This window comes from Cervus elaphus, chromosome 12 (assembly GCF_910594005.1).
Source record: "Cervus elaphus chromosome 12, mCerEla1.1, whole genome shotgun sequence".
NCBI lineage: Eukaryota > Metazoa > Chordata > Mammalia > Artiodactyla > Cervidae > Cervus > Cervus elaphus.
This window is the reverse complement of record NC_057826.1, coordinates 70,127,044-70,144,658: the sequence shown is the minus strand read 5'-3', so window position 1 is coordinate 70,144,658 and position 17,615 is coordinate 70,127,044. Positions and strand designations below refer to the sequence as shown.

Sequence of the window (17,615 nt, the reverse complement as noted above, 5' to 3'; positions counted from 1 at the left end):
AACAGAATTAATAACACTGAGCATTTAAAAAACCCAGTGCTTCTTCACAGACCAGTTTTTTAAAAAAACTAGTGAACTGAAAGCACTGTTTTTAATATGTATTCAGAGAAAACAAGTACCCTGGGCACAGACTACCGTGCAAGTTTCATAAGATGTTTCAGAAGATTCTGAGAGTTGCCTGTCACATTTTACATGAGAATTAATAAATATTACTTGTTCTTCCTTATTTCAATGACAGCTTTAGAATAAATACCCTGGCACACATATAGATGTAAAGATCATTTTTCATCCATTATTTTACAAGAAAGGAGTTTGTTTTTCTTGTTTTAGCTATTTATAAAGGGTCAGTTGTTCAGTCGTGTCCAACTCTTTGCGACCCCATGGACAGTAGCCTGCCAGGCTTGTCTGTCCATGGGATTCTCCAGGCAAGAATACTGGAGTGGGTTGCCATTCCCTTCCCTAGGGGATCCTCCTGACCCGGGGATTGCAGCTGGGTCTCCCACATTGCAGGCAGATTCTTTACCATCTGAGCTGCCAGGAAGCCCCAGCTATTTATAAATGTTTTATGTATTGGACCAGCAACCTAAAACAGTCCACCCATATTCATATGTACACTTCATAAGAACTTAAAATTCAATCCAGTGTCAATATGATATAGGTTTAGTCTTTTAGGAATATCCATTCTAGTAGCAGAAAAATACTACCAGTAAGGGGTAATGCTTTTAAAGTAAAAGCTCTAGCTAAGAACGGAAGATGGGGGAAGAAGTCAATTACCACATATCCAAACATTCCTCTCAGCTTTTCCGCATGTGGACTGCCTCTATTAGAATGGTCTGGTCATGACCAGTGATACTCCAAGATTAACTCAACAACAGACACTATGCTCATCATCCTTTCCTGGTATTCTGTGTGCCCATAACCAGGTTATCGTATAAGCAGAAATCTACACTGTGCCTCCACGCATCTCCTGTTCCCTACACGCACATCCACTTCACACAAGCACGTGCACACATGAGCGCACATGTACACACACATTCCCCTTTTCTTACCTGATTGGAATGAGTAACAATCAGAGTCCTCTGCTCTGGGAAATTATGGTAGATGTTGGATATAATTTGAACTGCCACATCTGTTTTTCCTGTACCTGGTGGGCCCACAACCTAAAAAGCAGACAAACACATAGCAAACCACTGAATTACCACATTGTTAGAAAAAGAAAATTTTAAACCTGAAAGATGAAACAAGTTAAAAAATTTGCTAGGTAAGTTCAATGCAACATGAAGAAGGTAAGAGTTAGTGCACTTGAAAATGAATCAATAGAAATCAGCCATCCTGAATAAAAAGCAGAAAAAAAGATTCATGACCTCATGAATCCATGGAGCAATATTAAAAGGTCTGATATCCTTGAAGTTCTAGCGAGGGAAAAGTAAACAGTGTATAAAAGTATTTAAAGAAATAATGGCTAGAAATTTCTCAAATCTGACAAAAGACATAAATCAACAGATTCAAGAAGCTCACTGAAGCATAAACAGAATAATACTAAAGAAATCTAAGACCAGACATACAATAATTAAATGGTTGGAATCTAAAGACAAAGAAAAAATCTTAATAGTAACTAGAGAAAAATGATATATTACATATAGCAAAAAGACATTTCAGATGACTGTGTACTTCTAATCAGAACCACGGAAACCAAAAGGAAGTGGAATCACATTTTTAAAGCGCTGAAAAGAGAAAACTATCAATGAAAATTCTATGTCCAGTGAAAAACATTTTAAAGAATGCAAATGAATTAGAGAGACTCTCAGATGAAGGAATACAAAGGTTAATTCATTGTTAGCTGATCTGTTCTTCATATTGGTAAAAGAAATTCTTCAGACAAGGGAAATGACACCAGGGAATTCCATGGTGGTTCAGTGTTTAGGACTCTGCGCTTCTGCTACTGGGGGCCTGGGTTCAATCCCTGGTCAGGGAAGTAAGATCCCACATGCTACACAGTGGGGAAAAAATTAAAAAAGGAAATGATACCAGAGGATACTTGAGATATCAGGAATAAACGATAAATGGTAAATGTAGTAGACTACTCTTCTCCTCTGGAGTTCTTTAAAATATGTATGATGTCTGTGATAAAAAATTTTAATATTGTGTGATAGTATTTTCAATGTATTTACAGGTAAAATATATGACAGCTACAACATAAAATGGGAAGGTAATGGGACTTATATGGAAGCAAGGATCCTCCATTCAATTTAAGAGACAAAATATTGATTCTAAGTAGGCTGTGAAAAGGTAAGTATGTATATTATAGTTCTCTAGAGTAGCCATTAAGAAAAATTATAAAGGAGATATAAACAAAATAGATAAGTAGAAGTGAAACACTAAAAACTATCGAAATAACTCAGAAAAAGCCAAACAGGAACACACAAAAGGGGAGCAATCATAAAAAAGAAATAATAAAATGGGAGGCCTAAATCCAAACACATCAATGAGAACATTAAATGTAAATGGACTGAACACACCAATTAAAAGCAGAGACTTCAGAATAGAGGGAAAACACCATGCCCAAACATATGCTGTCTACAAGAAACTCACTTCAAATGTAACAGGTAGGTTAGAAGTGAAAGGACAGTAAAAGACGTGTCATGTAAACACTAATCAAAAGAAAACTGCACTGGCTATATTAATATCAAAGTAGGCTTTAGAGCAAAGAAAGTTACCAGTGATGAAGACAGACATCCATGACAAAAGCATTAATTCACCAATAAGACACAACAACCCTGGAAGGGTACGTACATCTCCATAACGCTTTAAGATACATGAAGCAAAAACCGACAGAACTGAACGGAGAAGCAAATTCACAATTGCAGCTGGAGACTTCAACAATCCTCTCTCAAGGAAGAGAAGTAGTGAACAATACCAACAACCAAATGGCGTACATAGGACACTCCACTCAAGACAACAGAGCACATATTCAAGTGCACACGGAATATTCACCAACAGGTCATGTCCTGGGCCATAAAACAAACCTTAATAAGTTAAAAAAAATTAGAATGTATTCAATATGCTCTCTGACCATAACGGCCTTATACCAGGAAACCAGTAACTAGAAGACAACAGGAAAATCTCCAAATACCTGGAAATTAAACACACTTCTAAATCAGTGTCAACAGAACTTTTCTGCAAACAGCCAGCAAATAAACACTTTATGCATTGTGGCAGCATAAAAATGGCAGTACATGAACGGCCATAGCTCGGTTCTAATGAAACATTTTTTATGAACATTGAAATGAGTAGTATCCAATGACTTAAGATGCCACAGTTACTTATACACACTTAATTCAATTGGGTTTCTGTGCTTAAAAATGGAATATACTCTGAAAATCTGATGCCTACTTCTAGTCTGAATCCATTTAAGAACTAGTAGAACAGTAATTCTCTTACCATAGTCAGCCCAGGCTGCATTCCAGCACGGATGGCCTCTATCTGTGTATGAGTGAACTGAATTGTATTACTGCAAATAGAGGAGTTGATAACAAATTGGTTAAACATAAAGATGGATGATGCTAATAAGAATTTAGACAAGATGTCTGAACATTTGCTCTGTATTTGTCCCTGGTCTCCCAAACTCTTCTTCCTCCCATCCGACCCCTTTTTGTGGTTATGCGTGTGCAGCAGAAAGTACATAAAGACATACTCTTTTAAAAAATTTTAAATGTACAGTACAATATTGCTAACTATAAGCACAAGCAGATCATGTGACTGACCTAGTCTATTCTGAAAGACTTTCTTTACCTCTGCCCCTCCCTAGACCAATTAAAACTGAGTGAATCTTGTGGAAAAAAAAGACTACGGTTATTTTTCAATATGGTTAGCCCAGATCTTATCTGTAGTGTCAAAGTACTGGTTCCCCATCTACTACCAAACACAATGCCACTTTATTATTCATGACACACATGCACAAGGGTAGCTGCTAAATGTAACACATGGTCATGGAGCAAGAACCTCTGGTCACGTTTAGGAAGACTGCTAATATTTTTCATAGTACCTGAACATGTTTCTTTTTGAAATATTATTACACAATGGTCAAAAATGTCTCAACTACTGAGTCAACTAACAGAAGAAAAGTAAAGAGGGTCCAGAATCAGAAGTTTCTTAAAATTTTCAAAGAATCAGAAAAACTTTCAAATATTACTAATCCATGTGAAATAGCAAACTATTATCTAACATTATAATTAGCAGAGGCAGTGAAATTACCGTTTGGGTTGGTTGTAAGGATAAGGACCTCTATTAGGAATAACATGAGGTTCAACAATCAAAGTTTTTGCCTCCTCGGTGTCTTCATCTTCCCCATCTACATCTTTCCGCTTCTTCCCCTTTCCACTTCTTACTGGAAAAGTTATCCTACAAGACCAAAACCTTCGTTTATTTTCACAATTAACAACACTTTGCCAAGTACCTGCCTGTCTCATTCATGACATTGTACAAAGGACAATCATGAGCAAGAATCATTTATGGTTGAAAGGAACTTACTCCCTCTGCATATAAATTTCAAAAAAGGAGACTTAAAAGCACTGAAATGCGGTTAAGGGTATTTAGATTAAGAAAAAAGCCATCTGATTAAGGGAGAATCAAAGAAGAAACATTTATCTCATTTTTTTTTCTATAGGAAATAACGTTTTTTTAACTGGGATAATATTCATACAAAAGTCACCATTTTAAACGGTTCAATTCAATGGGTTTTAGTAAATTCACAATGTTGTACAGTCATCACTGCTCTCTGATGCCAGAATATTTTCACCACGCCAAAGGAAACTCCCTGTCAATTAAGCAGTCACTCTGTATTCCAACTCAAACCTAGCCTCTGGCAATCAGTCTACTTTCTGTCTTTATATCAGACTATTCTGGTCATTTTGTGTAAACAGAATCATATAGTGTTTGTTCTCTTCTATCTAGCTTCTTTCACTTAGCATAATGTTTACAAAAGAAAATTTACATACTTAGAGCATATTCCCTGTAAAGTGCTTTACACATTGTCCTTCATTTAATCAGAAAAGGCTTTATGGGAAAGCTAGCATCTAAAATAAATTTCAAAAGACATTCCAGGAAGAAACAAATAGCCAGTTCTACAGAAGTGTAGGATTCAGTAGAGAAAATAAGGCTAGAGAGAAAGACTGGCACCTTGTTATGACACCTCTGGAATATCAAGCCTTTAAGGCAGAAGTTCTTAGCCTGGGGTCAAGGATATCCCAGGAAGCAACTCCCCATAGGTACCTGGTGGAAAGTCAATGAAAACTCTTAAGATTAAACTAAAAAATTAATTCTCTATTTGTACTTTTTTCAGTCTTTGTTCACATTCTGAAAAAAACAGATTAAAAAAAAGCTAAGAACCAAAGAAGCTAAGAGGTCAGTTTCTAGTCAGACAATGGAATGACTCTGGCAGTAGGCATCATACAATGGATTTAAGAGAGGCGACAAGAGGCAGGAAAGACACTACCATTACAAAGACGGAAAGTGCTGAGGGTTTAGAGATTAGGGAAGTATGGAGGAAGACTCGGTTTGAGAATTTAAAAGGGTACATGCTTTTAATATGTATAAATATTATATTTATATTTAATGGTTAATTAAAACCTGTATGTTCTAATTCGCAACTAAGAAAGTAATTAAGTCCTTTGCTAACATCCCAGGTATACCGATGCTTTGCCACTAGCTCATATGGTGGAATTCATGAAGCGTTCAGCAGGTCAGGTACTGTTCTTTTTTTTACTTAAACTAATCCAAAGCTCCTTTATTCTGAGTATAACAATATTATTAATATTTAAAAATTGTGAAAGCAAATAGGGTTAAAAGAAAAAAAGAATTTTTTCCTAAAAAGCACGAGTTCAGAATCACATGGCTCTTTATATTAATTAGGACTTATTTCTTCAGTCAAATGCTACAATTATAGCAATATAATACTCTTCAAACTGATCGCTTGTAAGACAAAGGCTACTTTTACTGTGGTCTTAAAATAGCTACTACACAAAGAATTAGAAATAGAGTCAAATAAAATAAATTTATCCCAGTGATTATATGGGGAAGGTGAAAACTACCCAAACAAAATCTAGATATGATACTTAAAACTTATTTTAGCTATAGTCCTGATGGTCTCACTGAGAATGACTACAGAAAGCTTGGAAAGGAGTATATCCAGTTTTGACTTTACCTGAAAGGGGGTATCTGTAGAGCTGGGTCATCCACAGTTACTTTAACATTATGACCAGGAAAGCTGGTTTTTAAATGTTCAATGGAGAGAAATGTATCATTGAAATCAAGGGTGGCAATCTGATTGGGCATTTTGGAATAATGTGCACTACTCGGATCCCCGTAACCTAAAATGATGTCGTGCAGCCAGTCAGGGACCACACAATCAGTGTTCATCAGGTTCCGGATCGTCTCCAGCACAGCCTGTCAGTAGGAGGACAAAAACGGATTTGTCAAGAAGACATCTCAAACATTTGCACTTCAGTGGAATGTAGAGCTGGCTGCACTAATCCAGAATTCCCAAGTGTTTCAAGGCAAGAAGCTATTTTCTGCTGACAGGTGCTTGGCTAGACTGAATCAACAGCTATATTTCCAGCTGATACCATACACTGAGTTAAACAAAAGACCAAACTTAGCAAGAACAGTTTATCCATTAGGAGATCATTTAGACAGAATGTCATAGATGAGTTTATCGCTTGACTTCTCTTGAGTAGGATGAAAATCTGATCAGTTCTACACAATGGCAAGAAAACATTATAGAATAAACCCTTGAAAAAAAATGTTTCCTCTTAGAAATTACTGGCTTTTCCTCTACCTTATAGCCTATAGTTCCTCATTACTGAGACCACACACAACCAGAAGCACATTAATGTGAGCCTTGATGGTGAAACACACCACAATTGAGAAATACTAAAATTAGCTTTGCTAGAGATAAGAAATAAAAAATAAATGAACAATGATAAAAATGAAATGTCTAAATTTCAGAATGAAACAATTAGGACTACAATAAGAGGTCCCTGTAATAGTTAATACATACATTGTCAAAAGTAATTACTAAAAGTCAAGGCAGATTCTTAAGACTTTCCAATAATTATTTCAACAAAGTGATCTATGCAACATACGAAAATCAGAAGGTTAGCCAATTAATTTCAAAGAATAACAAAACCAGATATTTTTATATTATAAATGCTATACATCCAACAAGATAATGAAATAATAAGATAGTGTATGTTAATCACACTTATCTTATTTTCTTGCACTAACCTCTACCTAAAATTCTGTCTCATCAAAAGACAAAATAAGATTTAGCCAATAAATTTATTTCAGATTTAATCTATAAGTTAAGAATTTAAGAGATTTGTTTAAAATCAAAACAAAAGCAGTGATCATGATTTTAAATCTTTTTAAACCTAGTATCTGTGTAGTTATGTCTTAAAAGTTATTCAAATGAAGACACAGTACTTTTAATTATATAGCCCACAAATTACCTTAAAGTTATTTTCCTTTGGTTTTCTTCTCATTATTACATTGAAAGTCTCATACACATCTTCTGCTCCATTTTGTATAGTATTGGTCATATCTTGTTGATACTGATTTGGATCCAAAAACACTCTAAAAGTCCTTGATTCTCCTCTAAGACTGGGTCTGGGTTCAGGTCCTAGACATTTTTTTTTTAAAGTTTGTTAAATGAAATATACACATTTCAAATATCAAAGTAAGTTAGCAGTATTCCTTTTCTAGAAATGATGAGTAAAGTATTCAGACTTAACTGCAAGCCATTCCTCCAACTAGAATGACTTCCACTCATCCATTTCAAATTCCAAGCTGAAAAGATTTTCTCCTTTCTCTAAATTGTTACTATTTCTTCCCAGAACAATCCTGTGATGTTGATGCCCTCAGCTAGAATAGGCACCTTACAAGTCAAAGAACTTTACTCGAGTCAGTTACTCATAGCTCCTTCTGTGTGTGTGTGAATATGTTAGTTGTTCAGTTGTGTCCAACTCTTCTTGCGACCCCATGGACTGTAGCCCATGAGGCTCCTCTTGCAGGCAAGAATATGGGAGTGGGTTGCCATTTCCTTCTCCAGGGGATCTTCCTGACCCAGTGATTGAATCTGGGTTTCCTCCACTGCAGGCAGATTCTTTACTGACTGAGCCACCAAGGAATCCCCAAGGAGATGTTTCTAAATAGGGTTATGCTGGCATCTTGGGCAAGATAATTCCTTCTAGAAGACAGTTCTGCTTAGGTACTTAACATCCCTGGCCCCATCCATCAAACATTAATAGCTGACCATCGCTTCCCTAGCCCAGTCATATGACATCATAGATACCACCATGTATTTTAAATCACAGGACAGTGCTGTTTCCATTTATGAGCCACTGCTATCATGAATCAGATCAGTGAAACTTAAAAAGGAAAAATTAGGAAAATATATCAGTGAACAACTATAGGAGGTATTCAGAGAGGTCTTTAAAAGCAATAAAGTATCATAAAAGGAAGAGATTTAAATATAGGCAATTTCAAAAGAGCCTGCCCAAAATCTAATACAGAAGTCCAGAAACCATATTATTTATCTCTAAAACTGGGTGGTAGGTACCCTACACATTTCTATATGTATAATCCTTTGTGCTGATTTAGTATAGAAAACAACTAAAAAATTACCTAGGATGCAAAAAGGCAAAGAAATTTATCATTATGTACACATACACTTTCAAAAATAAAAATCCTCATACCGTCTTCAATGACACGCCCTTTATCATCTAGCATGCCCTGGATTTCACAGCCTCTGACGTAAACTAGGCCAACCTGCTCAATAAAAGGTCTTCTTCGGTCAAACTTGGTGCCGTAAGGTTTTGTGGGACGCACAGTAATTAAAAAGCATACATCATGCTTCCGAAGGCCTAGTAAAACATCAAACACATTATCACTTATTAGAATGCTGCTGCTTTCTGTCTTCCATTGGTAAATTCTCTTCCTTTTATCTTTGGAAAAGATATAAAAAACATTTAACATAGCAGAGATGATCAATGATTATATTTACTTTGTAACACAATTACAGATTTCCTATACCTTTAATACTCAATGTTTGACAGCAATAATTAAATAAAAGTTTCTCTTTATATTAAAATGAGAAAATTTATGCCATATATACATTACTGGATAAGTCCTCTAGATCATGTTACAACTCCAAAATTAGATATTTGTCATCTTTCTTATTTCTAACATTCTTAATAAGTAACCAAAAATATGGCTGGCATCTATATCATATTTAGCAGGTTTCTAACATCAGTTTAAACTATCCATCAGTGTCATTTCAACAATGGTCTAACTGCATTTCACCAGAATAGGTCAACCCTAGAATAATTCATCAAGGCATGAAAGCATTGTTTGCAGACAGTATCTTGAGGAGACAGCCAAATATATGTTGCTTCAGTTGGCAAATACTGAAATTTTCATAAGCAAATGTCAAGAAACAGGCGACTTGTGCCAAAGTCCATAGTTTCCCATTCATTAGCTCAAATAATGGATTTTAAATAAGATTCCCAGCTCTATTAAAAGCAAACATACTGGAAGATGAGGGATTTTTATTTAGACCACACAGCATGTAATGCTACATGTCATTTTTTTTCTCATTCATTTTTTATTAGTTATTGTATAGTATGAATGCAAATATAAACATTTTGCTTGCTCATAACCTTGGTAACAAGATAAACAACTCAATCAAATCAGCAAATGTGAGTGTGGCTAATACTATTAGCACCATTCTGGTGGCTTCAATATGGAATATGGTTCAAGTGTGCTAGAAATAATAACTGACTCATAATAATGAATTGATTGCTTATTTCCCAACAAAGTCTAGGCAATGAAGCAGGAGAACAATGAAAACGAACAGGAAATGATCTACTATGTGAGTTGCACTGCCTATATAACTTCTGATGCACACAACTCATTGAAACCTCCAAGTCTTAGAGTCAAACAGTTGGGCCTGAGAAGTAATTTTGTCTCTACCAATGTCACTTTTTTTCTTCACAAAGGGATACTGTGGGATGTCTCAGTCCACATTAAAAATACTTGTATTACAATAATCTCAACTCTTTCAACCATTTGCATTTACTCCATCCTGGCTCTGTCTTCTAGATATTTCAGTTTCATTAATTCTGTTTCTGTAATTTTAAATGGGGTAATGGAGAAGAGAATGACCTGAGCTTCATCCTTTCTTGAAGAGACAACGATCTTGTATAGTATTTAGCTTCATTTCTGCAAAACTTGTTTTTTACAGGACAATGCTCATTACTGTTTACAGAACTTCTCTCTCATTTTTTATTTGGTTGCTCTATCTGGAACCAATGAAGGGCCTGCATTTTGGCTCTGGCTTCCCAGAAAATATTCTTCTACCCACCATGCCCCTGTTGGGGTCCCAACTCCCAGGCACCACCTGAGCTCCGCCTCCTGCCAGATCAGCATTGGACTCTCATAGGAGTGTGAACCTCACTATGGTGAATGCTCCTTACGAGAATCTAATGCCTGACGATCTGATTCTGCATTATGGTGAGTCGTATAATTATTTCACTATATACCAGAGTGTAATAATAATAGAAACAAAGTACACAATAAATGTTATCACTTGAATCATCCCCAAACCATCCCCCTACTACCATTCATGGAATACTGTCTTCCACGAAACCTGTCTCTGGTGCCAAAAAGACTGGGGACCACTGCCCCAAATAAATCACTCATCCCACAATACCCTAATGTTTCCTATCTTGCCCATCAAAATTTACCCATTCTATTTCTCATCTGCCAGAGGTCCATTAAAAATAAAAAAATAGGATGACTTGATGGCCTTCTGATTAGCAGTCTCCAAAGTAATGGAAGTAAGGGGTTCCCAAGGGGTCTGGGGTAAAGAACCCCCTTTCCCCTTTAACATCATAATGAGAGCTTGTCTATATATCTCTACAAAGGGTCTTTGTTTCCCCCCAAGTTTTATTTCCAGGCATCACTAGTACTTCTAGGGGTAGCCAGTAAGTTACTTAAGTTCATTACCCACTATGTAAAACAGTATTTATATTAATACCTCCTCAAGCTCTAAGGAGAATAAATGTAAGACCTTCCTCAGCAACTGAACGCCTCTCTCACAGTTCAGCAATAACAAAAGTATACATTATTTTAGATGTGAAATGTGCCAGATTGGAACAGTTTTGAGGGATACAGGAGTCATAAAAACAATCTGTCACAAACTCTACCCACTACTGTGGCCATTTGTTAAACACCTGGCCAGCTTTGTTGCTGGATTCCTTCAAAATTATTTGACAAATGTATCATACAGTCCCTGAAGTTACAAATAGCGGTATCGAGAGCAGTAATTTCTGAAAACTGATCCATTAAGGGACTATCCCTTTCCTTCTGGCACGCCACAAAGGTAGAAGGAGATAAAGCCCACCAGCTCCAGTTTCTCACAACAGGGTAGTGAGAGCTGTCACAGACAGCTGGGAATAGAAAAATGCCAATTTAAATCAGTTTACAAGCCATTTCTGACACATTTTAACATTTAAAATGCTCTCCTCTCAGCTCTGCCAACTGCAATTTTTAAAACACTCTGATATGCATGCTATTTTATGCTTTCTAGTAAAGTATTAAGGTATTTATTATTCTGTATGATCCTTGGTGTTTTTACTAGTAATAATTATAAATCAATTGCCATTTTTTAAGCCAAACTTAAAAGATAAAATTTAGTACACTTAAAAGGGCAATATTTAGTATATGTGTTTTTGCTAATGCTCTAAGCAAAAGTCTATAAAGTAAAAGACAAAAGGTAACCACTTCTTGAAATACAAAATTACCTTCCCACTCATCTTTGATGTGATCTCTGACATTCAGATTGATGGTAACATCCGCACGAACTCGGGTTGGCCAGTTTTCACCTATGTTGGGTTTAGCAACCTCAACCACAGTGAACGCCACGATGGGCTGGGCCATTCGAGCCCAGCCACCAAACACCACACCGCCATACTCTGACTGCCTAAAAAGCAGAAGCAGATGATTACTCAAACAAGAAATAACTTTGCCCAACTTTTGGACAAGTTAAACTAGTAACTAAATTACATGTTTAGCTAGTATTTAAGCCCTAACAATAATATGGAAATCTTAAGAAAAACATGTAATTTATATATGTAAGAGCTGAGCCATTCTGTTAAAGAATAAAATTATCCAGCATTCAGTTTTATATTTTTGCCCTCTCCCCCTCTTTAGATAGTTGCTCAGTTGTATCCAACTCTGTGAGCCCATGGACTGTAGCCTGCCAGGCTCCTCTGTCCATGGAATTCTCCAGGCAAGAGTACTGGAGTGGGTAGCCATTTCCTTCTCTAAGGGATCTTCCTGATCCAGGGATTAAGCCCAGGTCTCTCGCACTGCAGGCAGATTCTTTACCATCTGAGCCATCAGGGAATATTTCTAAAAGCTGTTTCAAAATGTTTTAGAACAAATTAGACTTAAAAAAACTAAAGATAAGCAAATGATATCTATGCAAAAGCTTTCTTTAGGGGACAATATGTGAGATATTGAAAAGATATTGCCATGAATGGGAGGGTGGGGAATAATCAAGCTAGGTCTAATAACGAGAACCACTAACATGCAAATACTCATTATATCTTCTTATATTAGTGCTTGAGCTTTTACACTAAATAGTGTATTTGGGAACTTTGTAATATTAAAAACTGCAGCAACACTCCAAAATTGGAAAGTACTGCCTAAAATAACATGCTTACCAAGACAAGGAAAATCAATATCCTAAGGCTTTTGTAAATAACAAAAAGTTGCAAAACTACATGATATCAGACTGAATCTAATTTAATAAAGTTTGCTATTCCAATGACTTGGCTAGTACTGACACAATTTCTAAAAGGCAATGTGTGTGTGTTAGTTGCTCAGGCATGTTCGACTTGGCGATCTCATGGACTAGCCCTCCAGGTTCCTGTCCGTGGAATTCTCCAGGCAAGAATATCAGAGCAGATTGCCATTCCCTTCTCCAGGGGATCTTCCAGACTCAGGAACTGAACCTGGGTCTCCTGCATTTTAGGCAGATTCTTTACCATCTGAGCCACCAAGGAAGCCCCCTAAAAAGGCATTACCTTGAGCATAAAAGCTTCTGTAATAATTTTCTATCGCCTTCTCCATTCTTTACAACTTTAATATAGCTGATAGACCACAAAATTCATTCATTGTAAATGTGTAATTCAGTAATTTTCAGTAGATTTATAAAGTTGTCCATCCATCACCACAATTCAATTATAGAACATTTTCATCATGCTTTAAAAGATATCCCTCACCCACTTGCAGTCAATCCTGTTCCTACTCCCAAGCAACCACTAATCTACTCTCTCCAATTCCTTCCCTCTTTATAAAATCTACCTGCAACATGAGGTATTAAAAAAGTACAGCTTTCAGACCCTCGTAAGCACATCCTCTTACACTGCTCAGCAGTTTCAACAGGCTGAAAAGATGATTAGAGCTGGGCAATGAGTAAAAATGCCTCTACTACTTTGCCTCCTTCAAGACATGAAACAGAAAGAAGACCCACCCTTTTAGACCTCATTGGTTTTAACAGTTTTCAATGATGGGCAGAAAAATAAATTTTTCAAAATTTAGAAAAACTTATTATCAGAAGTTATCTCCAAAAAGACATATGTTCTACTTGCAGAAAATAATGTAAGCTAAAAAAATTACTTTATTAATAGACCATAAGAACTCTAAGTATTATTGCTTTATTTGGCATTTAAGTAAAGTGTAAGTGCATTCTAGTTGATGAACTACTAGCTATGAAGTCCCTATTTTGCAAAATGATCAAAATTTGGTCCAGAAGCTGAACATATTAAGTGCAAGGTAGCCATAAATTGTAAGGCAGCTCTCTGATCAAGCACTCCCCCCAGGGTCCAAACAATGGGCAGTGATTTCAGCAAAGCTGTGGGCAGAGATGATTAGCCAGAGGGTATACAAATTTCATAGTGCTGGCCTGCCCACTGACTCAACTGATTATTAAGTCAAAAATATTTTATGCTGTGTTTTACAGTCTCACCCAGAATAACTTTCCACATAATAATTAATTAAAAAATAGAACTGTGTATGAAATAAAATATGGAAGTGAAAAAAAATGGATCATAATCACAGAGTCCATGCAGCTTTCTATAATTAGTCAGGAGAGAGGCCTGGAAGATACCTGAATCAGCTCACATTTAAAACACATTAAGCTTTTCACAAAGAATGCAGTATAATTATATATATTTCTGCATGGTGTGACACTAATGTGATGAAAATTCATTTTACAGAATTATTTTACTCATTTTCAGTCATTTGTGATATGTAACTTATGGCCAGTAATAATTTCATACTTCAAATGAAACAGTGAATGAAAGGCATTTACCCAAAGTCAAGTCTGAAAAGCAAAACTAATCTTCACAGATCTTATAATGCAGAACTGCCTACAACAGAATGAAAGGCTTTTCTTAGCTAAAGGAGTTCCAGACGTAAGCTAGCAGGTGGAAAGTCGAGTTTGGGCCAGAAAAGTTCCTCAAATGATGGAACCTACTCAACAGGCCCTAAAAGTGAGGGCTGACGATTCTGTCTCTATAAGGCAACCTATGGAGGGAGGGCCAGGGAAGATTTTCTAATATTCCGCTCCGTGCAAAGTTCAGCTATGCCCCTCATCTCCTGCCAGGTCCTTCAGAGAGGCTGACCGAGACTAGTGGTGACAGCCGCAAGAGCAGTTGGGGTAACAGAATACCCCTTTATCATAAGCTTCTCGCAGGACGTAAACTGCCCTGCCGAGTACACGCCCGCTGGCCAGCCCATCCCCTTCCCTCCTTACCCTTTAACTATCGCCTGACTTATTCCCACTCCCACCCCACCTCCCAGAGCAATGATCTCTCCTGCTTTTCCCTCAGTCTCACTCCCAAGTACCCAGAAACATATTTTCTATTTTAGTATTTTGGATATATCTAATTCACATTGAAGAATTTCTCAAAGAGTAAATATTTCATATTTTAAAGTGCATCTTCACGCCAGATGTATTATTTCTAAATATGTGTGAGGTTTCTGACAGAAGTATGTCAGCCACTGTTTGCATCTCTTTGTTGCGAGTGGAACCAATTTACTAACCATGGCTTCATTCTGCTGACACTATCCTCGATGTCCTGCCTAATTTCATAAGTTGATTCTAGGCGGAAGAGATTGAAGTTCCTTAGAAGGTAGTCATGAAGAGTCAAAAACTGCAAATTCAACTTGGGAAGAGCAAGACAACCTGAAAAGGAAAATAACACCCGTACTGAATTTTTTTTTTTCTTAATCAGACATCTGCTTTATATATATAAAAAAAAGGCACCACAAATTTGTTAAGAACCTAATTTAACAGTGTTTAAAATACAGCATATTTGAAAATGTCTTATTTTTGTTTCCATACAGAAACTGAAACCAAGTTAACAAATGCCATATATTAAGATTGGGAATAAAGGATGAATTTCATTAATACACGTAATCTGTACATCTATGACTCATATGCAAACAGTGCTTCTAAATAGTGCTTAAAGATACTTAAAAGAACTGACACAAGGGTTCTAAAAAATTCTTTCCTTACCACCTAATTTACATTTGGCAAATCTCAAGGTAAATAATGCTACTATAAACACAGCCCATGACCAAATTTACCAAGGAAACTGAATTAGCATATTATATTACATAACTCTATCTTCAGTGATCACCACTGTGTTCTGAACCTTTGCCTTTCTGATAGACTTTAAGGATGAGGCATTGACTTTATGTTATTCCTGGAGTTCTTTCCCTTCTCTGACAATATTAGTGAATAATATTCTTTCTATTACCCTCATGTAACTCTATTTACCTTGGATAATAAATAACCAAGCACTCAGCACCTACATCAAAAGGCCAAAAAAGAAGAACCCCAAAATACATTTCCAGTGACATAACTAAAGTTACATTTATAGCATTATTAGGTCTCCTTAAAACACAGTGTTATGGGCACATTTTATACAGCATGATGTGCACACACACACACACACACACCACTATTCATTAGGGAATGCTTAAGTTTAATAAAAATTCTTAATGCTAAGCATTCAAAACACTGAATAGTTTCTAGCTTCTACAGTTGCACCTGAGGGTACCAGAAAATTACCCTAATGTATGAAGAGTAAATCATGAGAAACGCTGGGCTGGATGAAGCACAAGCTGGAATCAAGATTGCTGAGAGAAATATCAATAACCTCAGGTATGCAGATGGCACCACCCTTATGGCAGAAAGCAAAAAAGAACTAAAGAGCCTCTTGATGAAAATGAAAGAGAAGAGTGAAAAAGTTGGCTTAAAACTCAACATTTACAAAATGAAGATCATGGCATCTGGTCCCATCACTTCATGGCAAATAGGTGGGGAAACAGTGGAAACAGTGACAGACTTTATTTTTTTGAGCTCCAAAATCATTGCAGATGGTGACTGCAGTCCTGAAATTAAAAGACGCTTGTTCTTTGGAAGAAAAATTATGACCAACCTAGACAGCATATTAAAATGTAGAGATATTACTTTGCCAACAAAGTAATAGTCAAATAGTCTGTCTAGTCAAAGCTATGGTTTTTCTAGTAGTCATGTATGGATCTGAGAGTTGGACTATAAAGAAAGTTGAGCACCAAAGAATTGATGCTTTTGAACTGTGGTGTTGGAGAAGACCCTTGAGGGTCCCTTGGACTGCAAGGAGATCCAACCAGTCCATCCTAAAGGAAATCAGTCCTGAATATTCACTGGAATTCATTAATATTCAGCTGAAGCTGAAACTCCAATACTTTGGTCATCTAATGCAAAGAACTGACTCATTTGAAAAGATCCTGATGCTGGGAAAGATTGAAGGCAGGAGAAGGGGACGACAGAGGATGAGATAATTGGATGGCATCACCGACTTAATGGACATGAGTTTGAGTAAACTCCGGGAGTTGGTGATGGACAGGGAGGCCTGACGTGCTGCAGTCCATGGGGTCGCAAAGAGTCGGACACGACTGAGCAACTGAACTGAACTGACTGATACAGCATATAGAAGTATGTTCAGGTACATACGATGACTTCTAGACTAATTTTCACGTTACATCTGAATGCTGTACTTCATTATCATACCTTCCCCAGAATAGTATTCAGTTGGGACAATATTTTCATCCCATATGATCTTCTCAGTTGGATACAAAGGCATTTGGTTCAACTGCTGAATCTGAGAAATTCGACGCTCATGACGAGATACCTAAAAGAATCAGGTTTAGGATCAAAGTCAGAAACATCTTTTTTTAATCAAAATAACTTATTAAAAAATTCACCATGATGTATGGAATGAGAAGTTTAACAATTTTCATAAAACTTAACAAGAGATGTTTTTTCCTTTTTCCACGTTCTCCACAAATCAAATATGAAAGAGGTACTGATTATGATGAACTTTGGAATTCGACAGATCTGAGTTTAACTCCCAGCAACTCTACTTACGGGCTATGTAGATGCTGGGCAAGTTACTGCAAACTCCCTGATTTTAATTCCCTTTTCAATAAAACAGATT

The 17,615-nt window shown here is 36.6% G+C and overlaps 1 protein-coding gene across 1 annotated transcript in view; it reads right to left on the bottom strand.

Annotated features, from left to right (window-relative positions):
• AQR (aquarius intron-binding spliceosomal factor) overlaps positions 1 to 17,615 on the bottom strand; it is a 78,644-nt gene that overhangs the window by 26,543 nt on the left and 34,486 nt on the right. The window contains exons 15-23 of the mRNA XM_043919380.1: positions 17,189 to 17,309; positions 15,172 to 15,313; positions 11,862 to 12,040; positions 8,754 to 8,921; positions 7,509 to 7,678; positions 6,203 to 6,444; positions 4,255 to 4,401; positions 3,442 to 3,511; positions 1,050 to 1,160 (exon numbers count right to left, since the gene is read on the bottom strand). Coding sequence (XP_043775315.1) covers positions 1,050 to 1,160; positions 3,442 to 3,511; positions 4,255 to 4,401; positions 6,203 to 6,444; positions 7,509 to 7,678; positions 8,754 to 8,921; positions 11,862 to 12,040; positions 15,172 to 15,313; positions 17,189 to 17,309 — 1,350 coding nt within the window. The remainder of the gene's footprint in view (positions 1 to 1,049; positions 1,161 to 3,441; positions 3,512 to 4,254; positions 4,402 to 6,202; positions 6,445 to 7,508; positions 7,679 to 8,753; positions 8,922 to 11,861; positions 12,041 to 15,171; positions 15,314 to 17,188; positions 17,310 to 17,615) is intronic.